Genomic DNA, 21141 nt, shown 5'->3' on the forward strand with positions numbered 1-21141 from the left:
GGACAGAGGGACGGACAGAGGGACGGACAGAGGGACGGACAGAGGGACGGACAGAGGGACGGACAGAGGGACGCACAGAGGGACGCACAGAGGGACGCACAGAGGGACGGACAGAGGGACGGACAGAGGGACGCACAGAGGGACGGACAGAGGGACGGACAGAGGGACGGACAGAGGGACGGACAGAGGGACGGACAGAGGGACGGACAGAGGGACGGACAGAGAGACGGACAGAGGGACGGAGAGAGGGACGGACAGAGAGACGGACAGAGGGACGAACAGAGGGACGCACAGAGGGACGCACAGAGGGACGCACACGGCTCTTATTATAGTGAAGACAAATACCGATAAAGACACACATACAGCACTCTTGATAAATCTGTCACCAGCACCTCTTTTGGAATCGACGTACATTCAGTTGCCAAAAATGAAGTCTGGTTTAAGTGGGCACTGAGTAACTCCCCCAACAAACCGTCACAGTACATATTAGTTAGCAACAGAACAATTTAACTAAACCACACATTTCCATATGTATCACACACGTTTCACACCTACATGTATATTCACATACGTACTCTAACAATTTTGCTTCTGAGTAGCAACCGATGTAAACCAACCTTCTTGCAGTACTTAAACTGATCAAAGGAATTCAAAGCAATTCATTCGCCTCTTTAATCAGCAGGTTTCTGGCTTCACACAATTTTACTTACAGAAGCCTAATTCTGAACAAACATCGAACAAGTTTTTGTCATTCTGTTTTAAGCCAAAACTAATTTGCCTCTGTTGGTGGTCTGCCTCGTGCGCAATAATGTAACTGCTGCCAATTATGTAGTTTTACACCTGGCTGTGTAATATAATCAAATGTAGAAACTACAAAATTCTAATATGTAACATTTCTAGAGTGGTTCTAAATGAGAGATTTATATGGTTTAGTTTTATAATTATAATTTAATAGTTAATAATAAGTAAATTTTATAGAATAAAAACGAAAGTTTATCAGCAGTAAACTTTGTTGGCCTTTCAAATACAGTTATAGAATTATGACAGTATTTTTGTATTTATATTTCTAAATGTATTAAATATATTTCTGGCTGTTTAAGTATTTTGCGATGTTAAACAGAATAGACCTCTTAGCAATGTGTACTCATATTTATTAGATACGTTGACAGAGTAGCCTGAATTAAATCCGTTAAAACAATATTTTCCTGAGATGTTTGCATCTAACCTACACAATTACATCAATAGTATTATTGCTAATGCTATAAGGTTAGCCGTGATTCTAAAAACCTCAGAGATAGAAAACGATGCACTAAGATTAAATTGTCAATCACAAGAAGTTGTTCAACTAAAAGTGAGTTTACACCAGGACAATTTATTGGAGTTGCTTCCTCGCCAATAAAGTCAGTTTGGAATAAAATAAAAAAGGTTGAAAAAGTTGCTTTATCCCAGTCGCTGACACCTCATCAGTGAAAAGCTGCGTAATACCTTTGTCCGGCTTTACCCCCATCCTTGACACAAGATCAGTGAAATGCTACATAATACGTTTGTTTGCATGTTTTTGACGGCCAACAACATAGAATTGACCAATCATATTTCACAATGTCGATAGCACAGAAAATACAAGAGAATGGAATAAATCCGACATAGTATTTCATTGGCTAAAAAATGTGACCTACTTTATATAGTCAGAGTTTGAGTTGGTATGGTGTGAATCTTCGTAAAAACGTATTTCAAATCATAAACAGACTGGAAGCCAATCCAGCTCTGACAAAATCTCCTGGCTTATGCTCACATACTTATGCAAATAAGCTTACATAGAAATCTTTACTAAAATCAGCGTGGTATCTCGTCATATGTCCAGAGCTAAGGCTAAAGGTTATGCTTTCAACGAGACTCAGACTCATACCAATTGACTTGGTGGGCCAACACTCAAATACCTGTCCCGACCAATCACCACCAAGTATTTCTGAATAGTCGTTGGAGCTCCTTAAGATCTGTGCCTTATCAGCACATCTGATGATTTCTCACAGCAAACTAAACTGCCAGGGTACTGGTATATGTAACACTGTGCATTTATCAACGGTCTGTACCATTAACCAAACATAAACACATCAAAACATTGAAAAAGAATCACCCACTTTCTCTTAAAGTTTTTTTACCTGCCATGTAGGTAAACTTGGCCACTGCCACGCCTCCTTTAACCATTTATCCAGACAGATTATTGGCAGCACTTACTACACCTTGCAGATTCTTGAGAACACAGTAAAATGAATTAGCAGAAACCTTGATCCATCAATCCTTTGCCCAGCAATCAGTGAAGCCATTGACCTATATAAATCCTTACTATAAGCAAATAAGAGGCATTATAGGACTAGATTGACTTACGAAGTCGGCTTCTCCTTGAAGTTTTATAACAGGAGAATCACGAACTAGTTCCTTGTATATGTGAGTAGCTGACACCGTGCCATCTATGGCACACCTCCAGAGTCTAAGTCCTGGTCTAACACTGAACACCGTGACGTCTGAGCCAGAACCGATATGCAGACAGCCACCGAAGTCACCATGTCTAAGAAAAATAATAGATTTGTAGAACATATAAAAATATCATATATATATATCAGAAAATACTATGATTTGTGTCCTCCTTTTGTTACAGAACTTGAACACTATATGTCAAACCATCTATTTGGTTTCAGTGATAACTGTTGCCCTTTTTGTGTTTTATTATTGTTGTAATGCATTATTTGAAAAACTTTGTCGGAAATAAAATTATTGCCAATAAAGTGATGTATATATTACATATACATTACATATATATACTGCATATATATATTACATATATATTGCATATATACACATTACATTACATAAATATACTGCATATATATAGTTATAAATATATAAATATAAATATATATTGTATATATTATATATATAAATTATATACGTACATTTATATATATAAACTATATATATAAATATACTGATGAAGAAGAAGGTATATATATATAAATATATATACTTATATATATATAATTTTTTACCTATTTATTTGTTTTAGGAATAGATAAACAGATAAACAACTGTTATATGTATGTTTTAATTCAAAGACGTACGATCCTCAAACTTAAAAGACAATGATGATTTGAAATTGAAATATAAACTTTGCATTGGTACTTGAAGCTCCTTTCCCAACATAGTTGTTTTGAAAATGAGTGATGAAAGGTAAGCGAAAAATACATAGAAATTTAATAGTTTTTCATGTTTGGTTGTATTAAAGTACTATATTTTTGTGGTGTGTAACAAAAAAAGATCATATTGCTGATGGTAATAAAATTTATACATACAGTATATGTGGAAATATAAAATTTAGTGCAAATGAAAGGACGAACGAATGTTTCAACTTTTGGTACCTGAGCATCTGATCGAAACAGTTGTCACAAATAAACAAAAGGCAAAAAATGTATTATAAACGAAATTCAATAGAGACTGAGTTCACCATCTTCACAAGTATCAAATCTAAACTTATACAGATATTTTAATGCCAATTTTATAGATGTTGAAGCAATGGACAGCTAGCAAGGCTCTGCTGATTTCATAGTCATCTTGGGGCGAGTGATAATGATCATTGTGAGCAAGGTTAGAAGTCTGTGTGTGCACAGATGCTACTGGAGCGATTAGCCTGAGTACAGAGTCTGATTAGTCCAGAGCTGATTGAACCCGTGCTAACACCTGTTAACACAAACTAGTCCAGCCGACAGCCAACCATGACTCGACAGACTGTTGCATACGATCTTAGTTTAATGTTTGAAGCTACAGAATAACGACTTACCAGTTTCCCTTGTTATTGTAGATACTGTTAGCATGTAAAAACAGTTATTTTTAATAAAAGACAACATCGTATTTATAAAATAACTTTTCTTAAGAAAGGTTGTGCAGGCAAGATTGAAAACTAGGGTAAAACAAATGTTGAGTGAACTACATTGTGACATCTCTGATCATGGTTTAGATTTGAGAGGTTTAGCTCTCGAAATTTCGCTATTTGTGTTTTTGAGAGGTAAAAAAAACCCAAGTAATTATGTATTTCTACCATAGTTTCCTCACACATGCATGAAATGCAAGCGAAACATGTTACAACTAAAGTACACAGTCCTTCACTGTTTATGACTTGAGCAAATAATTTGTATTGCTTAGCTCATGTTCATAGTCTCATATTCATTACAGTCAATCCCCCGACTCTCCGGAATTCACTTCTCCGCACCTTTAATTACCCGAGCAGCATCTGGGGTCCAGACAATTATCTGATGCGGCCAAGTCTGTCCGGAAAATGACAACCTTGACCGAAAGGTGGCTCTTGTGACAGACGATGTGAGCCACTCTCGCGTCTGAGTAAGTGTTGCACCGTAATTTTCGTTTGTTATTATTACTGTTATCAATATTATAATGTACCCTATTGCAGGTATAACCATATTTTACTCTCTCGTGAATACTGTATATGCATATTATACCATATTGTAGCCTAAGGTTATGCGCGCAAGACAATATAGGCTATTTAATGTACAGTATTAAATTTTCAATGTCGGTACTTTTTCAATGTCCGGACTTTTTCAATGTCCGCACTTTTTCAATGCCCGCACTTTTTCAATGTCCATGCATGACTTTGTATTCGTCCAAACTAACTTCCTGTTTAGTAAGATCATAAAACTACTAAACCCTCAACTCATCTTGGTCATTCTTCTAAACAAATATTAACTTGATAGCCAGCTGCCGTAAATAACGCTGCCCATTATTACAATATTCTGAAAAATTAATATTTATATATATTTTCAATGTTTCATGGTCACAATTAATGTTAAATATTTTTGACAAACTATATAACAACTGAAATTGATTTGTGAAGCCTAGTCATTGCGACTAGCAAATCAAAAGTTTCCAGTTCCTACATCTTCATCAATCTTGTTATAGAATATTTACCACATTTCAACCTGCATAAAATCTTCCTGTTAAGAATAACTGCAGCAGGTGTTCCTGAGTCAATTACAATGTAAAACTACACGCTTATGCATTGTGATTGGTCCATCATTGGCTTCTCTATTACTCGAGTTATTATTGGTAACAAAAATTTTTGTAAAAGATCTTTCATTTTATGGCAATGTTTTCATGAATTAAAACGATTATAACTTTTAATATATCAGCTTCTTTAAAATAAAAATTGTGATGAAAAGTTAATAAAACAGAATTTCTTGGGTATACTTCTCTGACATAAAACACCAACTAGACTATGAAAGCTGACATGACTTGCAGTGAGCCATCAGGAATATACCGTCTGTTTTCTGAATAGAGCAATTCCTATACAATGACGTGTCTAAAGCTAGTTAAACATGACAAGTATATTGACTGGTGTTAATTCTACAATACTTTGGTGATGGTCTGTAGAACATTGTTCACACTATCCTAAACCCATCCGCGTTTACATCTGCGAATAGTCCGCGGCAATTCAGGATTGGAAAAAATCATGATTCGTTTTCAAATCAAAAAGGTCGGATTTTTTTATTTAAATTTGAATGTTTTATTTCAATCAGATTTTTTTGAAAACATCAATTACCAGCTTTTTTTTATAACCGCTAACATAATATTATTTTATTTTGTTGAAGTGTGCCACATGTAAACATTAGCAACATAACAAAACAACTTTGCATCACTTTAATTTATTAAAAGTTGTTTTTATTTCAATTTTGACCAAGTTGTGCAGTTCATATTCACAGTAGACCCTCTATAAGTCTTATTTTTTGACATGGAAAAAATCAAAAAAATCAACAAACATGATTTTTTAGGATGATTTAAATCAATTATTTAAATCGTTTGACTATAATCGGCCAAACCTGCGCAGCGTGTCTAGGTTACAGCCTAGATGGTTCCAAGGATCTGTTCATAAAACAATTGTAATAAATTTGATCCCATTCAAGTTGGCCAACTCGATCATTATTTATAAGGAGAGATTATAACAGTTTAGGTAACTTAATCTACTGAATGCTATTACATAATCTTTTTACTGTTTGTCATTTCTATGTCCTTTAACACCATATGACCATATGTCAGAGTTGTCCTCTCTGTGATTATTCATCAACTATGTGCACCGTAAACCATCGTCGATGCGACGCAGATACATCAGGAAAGTTTACATATGTCAAACCTTTTCCGATAGTTGGCAGAGAATCCACGACAGCCTGTACAATGTGCACCACTTAGTCGATGGTGATTGGCTGTCGTGGATTGCTCACTTATACTTTCTTTCATGACAGTTGCTGAAGGACTAGTATTTCGTCATTGTTACGACCGCATTAGATAATGGGATCGTTATGTCGCAGACTATTCGCTGATATCAACGGGGATGGGTTTGTGATAGTGTGCACAATTTTGTCACAGACGATCATCGAAGTATTGTAGAATTAACACTAGCATACGGTAATATAGTCGTAAACAGTCATGAGTTTCACAATAAAGTCCTGATATGCATACATGTATATGCCAAATTTGGCCATTAGGCAATTTGAAGGGGGGACTGTAGTCAAATATGTAAATGTCGTTGAAAGCAGCAGATATTTCACTACTTACATCTTTCTAGGCTTAGATCCCATCCTTGTTGTCTCTTTGCTGGTAATATCATATATCAGGCAGCTGGCAGTAGTCGAAACCAGCAAAATGTTAGTCCACAGGCTTAGTTGTACCACAGGTTGAGATTCTTGTAAAATAACGGAAGACTCGACTGTGGAATTCTGCAAATACCACAACTCTATTGGCTGATATACAGTATAATTTTAATTGGATTTCTTGGACGCTGCAAACGGGTAGCCATTAGACAATGGCTCTACACAATGTTATTGGTTCATGCAAATGTCATGAATTCATAAAAGATTAAAGGTAATGGAGTTTTGATATCAGAGAAACTAAAACTGAACACCGAGTGATAGCTGTACTAACAATAATAATGCATTGCCCAGTGCAATTAACTTTCAAATAAATAGACAGACACATAACTACAATGATAAGACTGCGTTTATTATTGGTCTGTACTACTGCTCAGGCTAGTTTACGCTTGATCGCAGTATGTAAGAGTTGCCTTCTCGGTAATGCTATGCCGATATTTCGAAAAACATCGCAGTGTGTCAAACTTTCCCAATATACAGCCTTGTATACACAACAGTATGCAATGTGCATCACTTCGGTGACAGTGATTGGCTGTCGCCAATTGCTAGCTTTCATTTCCTTTCATAACAGTTGCTGCGAGACTAGCATTTCGTTGATTACACTGTATGGGAGTTGAACTCATGACCTTCAGTTTAGTTGTTCAACACTCTATCACCTTTTTTACTATAATAAGATCCGTATTCTATGACGTAAGAAAAATCTCATTTGAGGGAAAAGTTATGAGAACAAACTGTCGGAACTCCATGGAACTCAGGCAACAACAGCAACTAAACATGTAGTTATTTGTGCGCTCAGTCAATTTTATTTGTATTTTTGTATCAGTCAATTCTATTTGTTCTTATTGATTTTATTTTTAATATATTTTATTCTCAAGTTCTACAAAAGTTTACTGCAGAGACTGGTTTCTGGTTAAACGTTTTTATTTTATTTCTTTCTACATAAATTTTTGGGCTGAATCCGTTGATTACCAATGGAGCGACCGACATAACATCGCAGCCAAGCCGCATAGACGAAAGAGAACAACTCCCTTTCAGCGCAGCTGATGCATCAGGTGCAGTGCGTATTGTGATAAGCTGTTGTTTCGCTCGCTTCGCTCGACGGAGGACAACTCCGTAAAAACAACAGTTTGTCAAGACAGGCTAGAATAGATGCAGCTAACAAAGGAGATGTATATAGCTGAAGTTTAAGATAGCCATGCGTAAAAACTCTCTTTCCAATTAAAACTTTGCATATAGTTAAACATATAATACCGGCTCACTGACAGTTTAGTGTGTTATGAGAGATAGTCAGGCGTAGTGACTATACGCGCAACTATTCTTAAAACTGGAAAGCGATCAATTGGTGCAGTTGTTATAGTGTCAGTCTATTAGGTTAAGAGAGACGAGTTTAAATCCCGTTTGCTACAATTGTTTTTTGCCACCCTATAGCCTTGGCTTCAGACAGTGCTATGGCTCTTATTGTGGTAAAGTCCAGTGCCCTGTCAGATTAATATACAGTAATACTTCAACTTACGAGTGCTCTAACGTACGAGAAACCTGAGATACGAGTCAGCTTTTAAGCAAGTTTTAGCACTAACATACGAACAATGTTTGAGATACGAGCACGTGAGTCAGTTGCGAAGTATGCCGTAGGTGTTTTATGACAACAGCCTCACTCTGTATTTTTCAACTACCCAGGTTATTCTTTTGTACCGTGTTTTTTGTGCGCAATTTTCAGTGCAGAATTATGTGAATTAAAAGTACGGTGCGTAGACCGAAAGTTTGCCAGTAAAATGATAGATAATGGAAAGAAAAAGCAAATGATAACAATTGATATTAAACGGAAAATTATTGTAAAATATGCAAAATGTGTATGCGTGATTGATCTAGCTCAGCAATATGACAGAAATACATCTACAATTATCAAACCGAATGGTTATATTCAGGGAATTTAGTTTGCAAAAGGACTAACCATAGTTTCTAAACGACGCAGCGATCTTCACGACCGCTGATGGAGAGACTGCTCAGGCATTGGATAAGAGATAAACAATTGGCCGGTGACAGCGTAACTGAAACGATGTTTCAATAAAGGCGAAAAGGCTGGTGGTTAAAAGGCGAAAAGGCATATGTGAAAAGGCCGGTGCTATCTATAAAAATAGACTTTCGGACAAGTTTGCTCGTGGTCGTGCATTAACCCTTTGTGACGACACCAGTGTTCGTCCTAATCGCAACACGTTGAAAGGGCGAAAAAGGCAAACGTCCTTAGATAGGTTTATCTTAAAACGGCCGGCTAGTTGTGAAAGCGAAACAAATGAAAAATTAGCTAACCAGCGAGAAACTTCTAACTATGAACGCCGAAGAAATTTTAATTACGTTAAGTTAAAAATGAAAGTTTGCTTTTAGGTTTGCTTTTAAGTTTGTTATTTTAAGACTTTGATAAAATCCGAATTTATCAAATTCAACTGTTGTAATGAAGGATAACATTTATATCTCCCTCCCTGGCAAATGCTAGTGTTAGCTGCTACTGTATGTATTTAATTTTACATTTTAATTAATCACATTTCCTTGCATTATTTTTTTATTTGTTGCTTTTTGAAAGCATGTGGTAAGTTAGGACAATAACCAACATGTTTTTTTCTGTTACAATATCTTGTTTTGAGTGTTTTATTTGCATTTTTTAGAATATAGAAACCAATCAATATATATTTAATTGTTCTATATATAAATAAATTGAACCAACATGCGAGTAAATTGACATACGAGCTCAGTCTCTGAACGCATTAAGCTCGTAAGTCGAAGTATGACTGTACTGTGAGAGATAATCAGATGTGCAAATAAAACAGAGATTAAGTGTTTGCACAATAACTCTAACATAAAAAACAGTTTTGCTGCCGGGGTGGTAGCACCTTGACACTAACACTAGATGTGGTGGGTGCAAGACTCGAATAGTGCAATACTTTTTCACCCAACTCCCAGCCGAGGCTTCAAACAGGTCATGGCTCACATGATAGTAAAGATAGCAGCCTCGCACTTGATAATCTAAAACCTTATAGCACATTATTAGCTGATATGCAAACATCTATGGAATACACACTCTTAGTAGAGGTGGTTTACTAACCATGGTGCTGCCGCAATCGATGACGGTCACATCCCCTGTTTCATCTCCGCAGTAAGCTGTGTTGCAGTCAGCAGCCAGCTGTAGAGATCTGATAGTTGATTGGCTCTGGACTGATGTCTGCACTGAATCTAGTACCTTGAAAACAAGACATCAGGGAACTTTACCATCTGAAAAAATTCATGGCCTCTGCCAAACCGATGTTATTCGTCCAATAAGTAGTTTAGAGAGCATGTTAAAATTCAATTGAATTTTGTGCACAGGTCCAATATAGCCACACAACAATTTTTGCGAAAATTTACACCCAAAAATAGTATTCAATAGCTGTTTTTGATGCTCAATGTAAGGTTCAATGCACTTGCAGTTTGGATTGATCAATAATAGGCCTAACTACCTTTACTTGTTAGAAACACAAAAAGCATTTAAGTATATTAAAAAGTATAGATCTAGCAGTAAGAATTCTCGTGAGTATCCTTCATTTTTTCGTGACATCATTCTATCGTTGTATGCCATCTTTATGGACAACTTTTATCATTAAAAACACGAAGCTTCTGCAATTAATGATTGTAAACAATGCTTTTGTTTGCGAATTTTTTATTTTAGTATCAAAACAACACCGAAAAATACTATTAATCAAGAGAATGACGATCGCTTTCTACATGGATGGCTGCTTTTTCGTAGACGAGAGCATGTACAAACAGGGTGATGACATCAAAAAAAACGATTGATTATGCAATACATTATCCAGCCTGTCTATCTAACAACAATGATATGAAGGTACCTACAAAGTGAGTAGAAAAGATCCAGAGACCTTCAAATACTCCAAATATAATACTTTTAATAGTTAGAATAAAATCATGGTTTTGAATGATGTCCTTAACAAAATTACATGTAGTATCTAAAATTTTCACAAAACAGCAAACTTTTTTAAAAGCATAAAAACTATGCATTCTCTAACTTCTCTTCGTAAGCTCAGCCTCACATCAACAATAAACATCTGTAAAGAAAATATACCTTATTCTAGTTTTAAAACCTCAGCATTGCCAACTGATTTTGTGTAGCAAAATAGTTTAAATTCTCGCAATGAAAGCGCGCAGGTACTCTTCACTGCATGATCTACGAGTTGGTCACCACACCATCATACATACCTGCCTATATATGTCAGACCTGCTTATGCCTGTCATGTGCCTATATGGTTGGCCTAGCAATGTGCTGTAGATATGGATGGCAACCTAGCAAAACTCTATGTATGAAATTTCTTGACAAAATACAACAACTTCTCTAGATGGCTGACCTCTAATATAGAATTGATCAACTTGAGTCTGTGTGTATATATTTGTCCTGTACGAGTGCCCGTTATAACTGTGAAGGAATCATTGCTATAGCCAGTAGCGACGCTGGATATGCCATCACTGCGACTCTACAAAGACATATTGATATTGATGAAAAAGTTATCCACCCTTCTTTAAGATTTGAGAGAAGAACCGGCCAATAAGTAAACCGGCATTGTTTCCATGGTGACCATCTTCAATCATATCAGGGGAAGATTAGTGTTGCAATCAGCATTGGGCAAATATATATACTTATAGATATGGCTAGCGGGAATGTAGCATGTTAGGAAGACACCTGTAGCCGGATATGTTTAGTTTTAAGCCTAGCCTTGTGTATACAAGCAGGTGCCCTGGTTTAGATCATATTAACAACCTACAGTACTAGAATAGCGCACTTCCTTTTCAACTGAATATCATACTAGAGCTACAAGCTTACAGAACGCCACAACAAGACAGAAATTAAATAGAATACAAAGAATATAATATGAAAGAAAACTTTCTCTTTCAGTCTCTTTCAAAAAAAATTAGGTTCTAGAGGTAAATGAAGAAACATAATGATTACAGTAGACTGAATCTGAAAGTGTGTATATTTGTTGTGAATAGAAAAACAAATAATTTTACTATAAATCTCTTGTTGCTAGTGAGAAGAAATTTTCTAGCTTTTTCTATTTTTGATCCTTCATTACTAAGAAATTCAATCAGTGTGTCATTGGAGACTAATCTTCTGATGGCAGCCATTTTTTATTTCTCAATCGATTAGAAGCGCCCTCAGTATTTCACCGGTATCTCCAGAACTAATAGTCAATATAACTTGAAACTTCAGAAATCGACTGGAAATGTACCATACATAGCCTACATTGAAGCGGCCATAATTTCGTAACCCCGTGTAAACCGTTAGTGCGAAAAACAAAACGAAACTACGCAAGTCGAAATAAGTTAACTCAACGACCTAGTTACCGTAGACCGGCAGAGACGTAGTCAGTACTCAAAATGTTTACACAGCATTTAGAGGAAGCTAATATGACAAATTTTTAATTTCTCTTATTTGAGGCGTTTGAGACATTTATAATAATGTATCTGTAATAATGTACCTGTATAATAATGTATCTGTATTTGTATAATGTATCTGTATTTATAATAATGTATCTGTATCTGACATTTATAATAATTTATTTATAGCAATGTATCTGTATTTATAATAATGTATCTGTATCTGACATTAATAATAATTTATTTATAGCAATGTATCTGTATTTATAATAATGTATCTGTATCTGACATTAATAATAATTTATTTATAGCAATGTATCTGTATTTATAATAATGTATCTGTATCTGACATTAATAATAATTTATTTATAGCAATGTATCTGTATTTATAATAATGTATCTGTATCTGACATTAATAATTATTTATTTATAGCAATGTATCTGTATTTATAATAATGTATCTGTATTTGACATTAATAATAATTTATTTATAGCAATGTATCTGTATTTATAATAATGTATCTGTATCTGACATTAATAATTATTTATTTATAGCAATGTATCTGTATTTATAATAATGTATCTGTATCTGACATTTATAATAATTTATTTATAGCAATGTATCTGTATTTATAATAATGTATCTGTAGCAGGATTTAAATTTCTATCCTAGCAATCATGAGCAAATACAAGATAAAATATATGCCAATAGAGCCACGTAGGACTAGACTTTTATCGCAATAGCCGATGTGAATACGAGAGATAGAGACAGGTTGTATCACGCGTTACATCACTTTGGGCAAGTCTGGGCATGTTTTTCTGGCCTGAGCATTTTTTACCATAATCAATTTTTTCGATTTTAATTTTCAAATATCTTGACAATGAGATCGCCTAACACAACAAACAACATCTCAACTGATAGACAAAAATCAATACTTTCCGTTAGAATCAACTAAAATTTAATGCAATCACATCTTCAATGACTTAAGACAAAAAATCGGCTGGTTGATTTGGTACTTCTCTACTGTAGTTTGCTGAAAGCATAAAACCTTCTCTGCAAAGGTCAGAACACTTATTGGTTGCTTGCCACCTCGTCAGCTAACATGTGCGTGAGACAACTGCCAGAGACAGTAGACTTGGCGTATGGCTCACGTGACTAGGTTAAATTAAATGTGTTAAACGAACAGGCAGTGGGTGCTGTTTACACACGCTGTTCACCTGTAACTCAAAAAACAACCTTTAATGTGTTGGTGTGGCCTATACATGCTGGCAGCTTATACACGCGGATTCATTTTAAATGTTTCATGTGTGAAATAGGTAAATAATATGCTATACATGTATATATATATATATTCGATTGGTCAGATTTGGCAACAAATATCGAATAGATAATGCTAGTTGTACTTGTATCCTCAAATATCTGTTTGAGGATCCTCAAACATCAAACAATCTGTTTTACCACAAAGTAAAGCTTGGCTATTCATGTTTTAAGCAAGGTCTAGAGATTTGACGCATGGCTAGATATTACAAAGCAACTATCGTTATTAATAGTACACCAAGCGATTTCAAAATACAACCATGAGCGAGGCTTTCAAAATTAATGCCCTAGCGTATGTCTATCAAATGACGACAACGCTTCAATGTCCATTGCTTTAATTGTTTGAGTGATGAACAAAATATTCAAAGCAAAAAAGTTGTAGTTTAAGTCTTTTAGGAAAATGGAAATGCAAGTTGGAAAGCGGATTACGTGTTTACGCAGATGAAGTGGAAGACAACTCTTGGGAAATGGATGGCTCTCAAAAGGCCAATAGATGATACAGGATATCGTGAGAAGTTATTTTTACCAAAATGCATGGATGAAGCGAAGATTCTATTGCTGGTGTAGGACAGAAAATAGACTACAGACGTAATTTATTGTCAATAAAGTAATATATATAATAATATTTAATATTAATAGTAATCATATTAATATATTAAAATAGACTGTAATAAATAGTCTCTGTATATATAATAAATAGTCTCTGTATATATAATAAATAGTCCCAGTATATAAATATATATATATAGCACAAATGCAGTGTGTCAAAGCTTTGCTCGCCGTACGTAACCTTTGGCCTAAAACTAGTCATTCATCTATCATTGTAAATGTAAACCATTTTTATATACATGAACTTCAAAGTATCAGGACTGTAACGGTAGTAGCCTGATATAGTTATTCATTAATTTTATGATGTTGCTTTCAAGGTTTTAACGAAAAAAAAACGAAAAGCTTTGGAGTTGGGTAACGAGAGAATTGATTATTATTGATGTGAACGATCAACGATTAATCATTAATACTAATTTGTGGACATTTTTCTACTGATCACTTGATATTATGGGTTCATAAAAATCACAGATTGTCAGAGTGGCGGTCAAATGGAGGTGCTGTTTAAATAGAGGGTGGCGTTCTATTTCTCAACTTTTCTCTCTCGGTCAAATAAAGATGGCGCTTAAATCGAGGAGGTATTCAATTAGAGGTTTTACGGTGTTTTATTGAAACTGTTTTCTGATTAAAATATGAGCAGCAAGACCTACGCTACCAAAACTGTACTCTGACTCAAATTAAAATTGCATGCCGTACCTCCACCCACCCCCATAGAAACCCAGAAACCAAGTTCTATTTTATCACTTAAAGATGAACTTACACAAAAATTTATTAGATCACATAAAAAAAATCGGTATTTTTCCATCATTTGCAATTGTTTTTTTATGTTTGAGGTGATCAAGTGCCAGAATGTTTCAAGATTAAAACAGACGAAACTGATTACAGGTAAATGCTCAGAAGAAAAATACGTAAAAAATGACATCACTAGTTGTTATCATTGCGATAGTTGCTATCGGCTATTGCTTCAAGTTGAAGCCTTACGAGTTTCTATTCTGTTGCCCTTTGCAGCTTTAGATGTCATAATCACACTTTCGCTTGATGTGAGAGTTTTAACCACGATCAAGTTTTGTGGATTTTAATCTTGAAACATCCTGGCAGTCAGACCACCTCAAACATTAAAAACAATTGCAAATAATAGACAGATACCAATAATTTCTGATGAAATTTACTAAAACTTTGTGCAAATTCACCTTAAACAGATCGTTACTATATTTTCATTGCCTAGTAGGCTAAGTTGCTCTACCATCATAAATGATCCTTTACCATCCAGCATATCTCAGAATGACAGATCTAATACAAAAGAGAGTATTTATTACTTTTTTTCAATTTTTGTCCACTTTCCACAGCCTTCAATAATAAATAGTTTTTATATCCTAGTAACTTGAAAAATGAGTTTTTAAATAATCCACTCAGTGGCCCAAGTTGGCATACACTTTCTCCCAGAATATATTACCTCTCCAAACAGGAAACAAATTCTGGTTGTGTGTACAGTGGGTTAGCATGGGATGCATTCCTAGCTGACCATCCGGTGTAAGTTGTAACCCAGTTACTTACCCCACATTTCAGTTTGAGCAGAAGCGTGCGCCTCCGTCTATCGATAACATAGAGAATAGCGGTGTTACTTCCGATGAACATATAGTTTCCATAAATGTCTAGTGTTGTGATTTCGATGTCTATGCCAGGGAGAAAGCCAAACTTCTGGTCTATAAAGCATCAAACACATGTATACTAGCTTACATCTCAGGGCACTGGAGCTGCTATGTTTTGATAAAAGAGTGATAAGCCTCAGTGAGTACGAGCAACCCCTCCATTGTTGCAAATGATATCTGCTTTGCTTGTTTTCAAGAGCATTAGAGCATTGTCCAACCAGTGGCCTTTGGTGGGAATCGAACCCTCAACCTGTTGCGTGCAAGTCAGGCGTTCTAGTCCACTAGACCATGGCTGCTTATGTAAGAAATAGCAGAAGAAACCATATAAAAATAACTCTTCTACAGAAACACACAAATATGGAAAGATGTTAGTAAAAAGTTAGGTATAAGCAAACACTGTCATACTCACTCTCCTCGCTATGATGTTTTCTAAGTTTTGAAGGTTAAACTGAAAGGTTTAACTGAAACTTTAACAAAGTAACACAATACTCTATTTTCCAAGAGGTCTCCGCTGTCTCACTTAACAGATGCAACAAGGATCATTACAGAGACATTTCGTACAAATCAGAGAATTTGATCAAATAAAATAGCATATACAAATCTTTTAGTATATCTTCAATTATCAAGTCGACTTGAGGAAAATGGGAAAATCTCCGATAGGGTCTATTGAACACCATTATAACAATTTTATTGAGTTTTGGACAATTGCCAATCAATGTTTCAAATGAAAAAGTTGTTTGCTCTTTTATTTGACCAGTTATAAGGGATAGATTAACCAATTCTCTGTACTACAGAGTTGTACGGCTGTTTACTGAACTCATTTGATTTTTATCTTTGAGAAACTGATCATGACATTCTCCACCTAGTATTTTTACAGGCCTATTTTAGCTCATCAGCAGACAAGGTGAATACAGCAACGAGGACCAAATGGCAAATACCAGCCTCTAATTTTCTATTTTTGCCTCGTTGCAAAATTCTAGAACAACTTACAAACAAATGCGTTAAATGTAAGCAAACGAAATAATATTAAATAAGAATAAAAATAATGCTAAACTCCAAAATGAATTTTGGCTCTTGATTGCCGTAGTACACAATTTAAACACTTGTAATCCTTCAAGGGAATGGGAGATGACCAATCTAATGATATTGACACCTATTGTACACGACAAGAAAATTATTGTTTTACCCAAAGCTTGTATTATTGAGGTAGCTGAACTGACAGCCCTCTATGTGCCATAAAATTACAGCAGAAAATCTCTCTTACTGAAATAATTTATTCAACTATAAAAGCATTGTTTCATGTTATGCACAAGTCCATAAACTTGATTTTGCTGGAAACTCACCTTTAACAACTTTTGTGACTTTATTATTTTAACAACCCCAGCGCCAGAATGAAACTTAGCTATTCAACTCATGCCAAATTATTAGCGTTTTTACATTGTTTGGCCAATTTCAACACAAAGGTCCGCCGCAACCGCCAGGTCCCTAAATGGCTAAAAAATTTGATTTCTAAACTCCGTCTGGTGCTTGTGAACCAGGCTTTCAAACACCCACCTAAAAGCTATCTGATTGAAAATTTCAAAAAAATCAATTGCTTACCGCTAGTTTTTGTTAATTAGTTTACCAGCACAAAGAGTAGATTTCTAGTTCACAACATCCTCTCACGAAGCTGCTTATATAACTACACAGTCAACATGAGCCTGTTTAGATCTCCAACCTAATTAGCGCTAGAACAATGATAACCTACCTTTTTCTGGAATAAGATACAGCAAATGGGAGAGGGAGTCCCATTCTTTGTATGAGCACGCAGCCGTCATCCTGGTTTGTTGATTAATGTTTCATTTTCCGCTATTCCCTTTTCCTCTGATGAAGCACACAATACCAAAAACAAATTAATAGATTTATCAATAGAATGTTGTTTATCAGGCAGCTTAAATTAATAAACTAGTTTGTCTCAGAAAAATGTTATTACCAAAATGTTTTTACTATCATACAATGCGTATGATTAAAGTGTCTCTGATCTGTTATCGTCCCTAAATGGGTCACACATAAACTCAATGGTTTATACTTCAACAATTCTTTAACACTTTAAAGCCTATAATCTTGTATATACAACAGGTTCTCCTCATGATTGATAGTATTAGCAACTTTAACACTTTAAAGCCTATAATCTTGTATATACAACAGGTTCCCCTCATGATTGATAGTATTAGCAACTTTAACACTTTAAAGCCTATAATCTTGTATATACAACAGGTTCTCCTCATGATTGATAGTATTAGCAACTTTAACACTTTAAAGCCTATAATCTTGTATATACAACAGGTTCCCCTCATGATTGATAGTATTAGCAACTTTAACACTTTAAAGCCTATAATCTTGTATATACAACAGGTTCCCCTCATGATAGATAGTATTAGCAACTTTAACACTTTAAAGCCTATAATCTTGTATATACAACAGGTTCTCCTCATGATAGATAGTATTAGCAACTTTAACACTTTAAAGCCTATAATCTTGTATATACAACAGGTTCTCCTCATGATAGATAGTATTAGCAACTTTAACACTTTAAAGCCTATAATCTTGTATATACAACAGGTTCTCCTCATGATAGATAGTATTAGCAACTTTAACACTTTAAAGCCTATAATCTTGTATATACAACAGGTTCTCCTCATGATAGATAGTATTAGCAACTTTAACACTTTAAAGCCTATAATCTTGTATATACAACAGGTTCTCCTCATGATAGATAGTATTAGCAACTTTAACACTTTAAAGCCTATAATCTTGTATATACAACAGGTTCTCCTCATGATAGATAGTATTAGCAACTTTAACACTTTAAAGCCTATAATCTTGTATATACAACAGGTTCTCCTCATGATTGATAGTATTAGCAACTTTAACACTTTAAAGCCTATAATCTTGTATATACAACAGGTTCTCCTCATGATTGATAGTATTAGCAACTTTAACACTTTAAAGCCTATAATCTTGTATATACAACAGGTTCCCCTCATGATAGATAGTATTAGCAACTTTAACACTTTAAAGCCTATAATCTTGTATATACAACAGGTTCTCCTCATGATTGATAGTATTAGCAACTTTAACACTTTAAAGCCTATAATCTTGTATATACAACAGGTTCCCCTCATGATAGATAGTATTAGCAACTTTAACACTTTAAAGCCTATAATCTTGTATATACAACAGGTTCCCCTCATGATTGATAGTATTAGCAACTTTAACACTTTAAAGCCTATAATCTTGTATATACAACAGGTTCTCCTCATGATTGATAGTATTAGCAACTTTAACACTTTAAAGCCTATAATCTTGTATATACAACAGGTTCTCCTCATGATTGATAGTATTAGCAACTTTAACACTTTAAAGCCTATAATCTTGTATATACAACAGGTTCTCCTCATGATTGATAGTATTAGCAACTTTAACACTTTAAAGCCTATAATCTTGTATATACAACAGGTTCCCCTCATGATTGATAGTATTAGCAACTCTAACACTTTAAAGCCTATAATCTTGTATATACAACAGGTTCTCCTCATGATAGATAGTATTAGCAACTTTAACACTTTAAAGCCTATAATCTTGTATATACAACAGGTTCTCCTCATGATAGATAGTATTAGCAACTTTAACACTTTAAAGCCTATAATCTTGTATATACAACAGGTTCTCCTCATGATTGATAGTATTAGCAACTCTAACACTTTAAAGCCTATAATCTTGTATATACAACAGGTTCTCCTCATGATTGATAGTATTAGCAACTTTAACACTTTAAAGCCTATAATCTTGTATATACAACAGGTTCTCCTCATGATTGATAGTATTAGCAACTTTAACACTTTAAAGCCTATAATCTTGTATATACAACAGGTTCTCCTCATGATTGATAGTATTAGCAACTTTAACACTTTAAAGCCTATAATCTTGTATATACAACAGGTTCTCCTCATGATTGATAGTATTAGCAACTTTAATACTTTAAAGCCTATAATCTTGTATATACAACAGGTTCTCCTCATGATAGATAGTATTAGCAACTTTAACACTTTAAAGCCTATAATCTTGTATATACAACAGGTTCTCCTCATGATTGATAGTATTAGCAACTTTAACACTTTAAAGCCTATAATCTTGTATATACAACAGGTTCTCCTCATGATAGATAGTATTAGCAACTTTAACACTTTAAAGCCTATAATCTTGTATATACAACAGGTTCTCCTCATGATTGATAGTATTAGCAACTTTAACACTTTAAAGCCTATAATCTTGTATATACAACAGGTTCTCCTCATGATAGATAGTATTAGCAACTTTAACACTTTAAAGCCTATAATCTTGTATATACAACAGGTTCTCCTCATGATTGATAGTATTAGCAACTTTAACACTTTAAAGCCTATAATCTTGTATATACAACAGGTTCTCCTCATGATTGATAGTATTAGCAACTTTAACACTTTAAAGCCTATAATCTTGTATATACAACAGGTTCCCCTCATGATTGATAGTATTAGCAACTTTAACACTTTAAAGCCTATAATCTTGTATATACAACAGGTTCTCCTCATGATTGATAGTATTAGCAACTTTAACACTTTAAAGCCTATAATCTTGTATATACAACAGGTTCTCCTCATGATAGATAGTATTAGCAACTTTAACACTTTAAAGCCTATAATCTTGTATATACAACAGGTTCTCCCTCATGATTGATAGTATTAGCAACTTTAACACTTTAAAGCCTATAATCTTGTATATACAACAGGTTCTCCTCATGATTGATAGTATTAGCAACTTTAACACTTTAAAGCCTATAATCTTGTATATACAACAGGTTCTCCTCATGATTGATAGTATTAGCAACTTTAACACTTTAAAGCCTATAATCTTGTATATACAACAGGTTCTCCTCATGATTGATAGTATTAGCAACTTTAACACTTTAAAGCCTATAATCTTGTATATACAACAGGTTCTCCTCATGATAGATAGTATTAGCAACTTTAACACTTTAAAGCCTATAATCTTGTATATACAACAGGTTCTCCTCATGATTGATAGTATTAGCAACTTTAACACTTTAAAGCCTATAATCTTGTATATACAACAGGTTCTCCTCATGATTGATAGTATTAGCAACTTTAACACTTTAAAGCCTATAATCTTGTATATACAACAGGTTCTCCTCATGATTGATAGTATTAGCAACTTTAACACTTTAAAGCCTATAATCTTGTATATACAACAGGTTCTCCTCATGATTGATAGTATTAGCAACTTTAACACTTTAAAGCCTATAATCTTGTATATACAACAGGTTCTCCTCATGATTGATAGTATTAGCAACTTTAACACTTTAAAGCCTATAATCTTGTATATACAACAGGTTCTCCTCATGATT

At 34.5% G+C, this 21141-nt stretch overlaps 1 protein-coding gene across 1 annotated transcript in view; it reads right to left on the reverse strand.

Moving 5' to 3' along the window:
- The window catches only part of LOC137399443 (tectonin beta-propeller repeat-containing protein 2-like), a 170952-nt gene that overhangs the window by 140686 nt on the left and 9125 nt on the right, over nucleotides 1-21141 (reverse strand). The window contains exons 2-7 of the mRNA XM_068085562.1: nucleotides 17443-17558; nucleotides 15601-15749; nucleotides 11096-11221; nucleotides 9805-9939; nucleotides 6616-6776; nucleotides 2386-2566 (exon numbers count right to left, since the gene is read on the reverse strand). Coding sequence (XP_067941663.1) covers nucleotides 2386-2566; nucleotides 6616-6776; nucleotides 9805-9939; nucleotides 11096-11221; nucleotides 15601-15749; nucleotides 17443-17512 — 822 coding nt within the window. The 5' untranslated portion in view covers nucleotides 17513-17558. The remainder of the gene's footprint in view (nucleotides 1-2385; nucleotides 2567-6615; nucleotides 6777-9804; nucleotides 9940-11095; nucleotides 11222-15600; nucleotides 15750-17442; nucleotides 17559-21141) is intronic.

Source organism: Watersipora subatra, chromosome 7 (assembly GCF_963576615.1).
Source record: "Watersipora subatra chromosome 7, tzWatSuba1.1, whole genome shotgun sequence".
Classification (NCBI taxonomy): Eukaryota; Metazoa; Bryozoa; class Gymnolaemata; order Cheilostomatida; family Watersiporidae; genus Watersipora; species Watersipora subatra.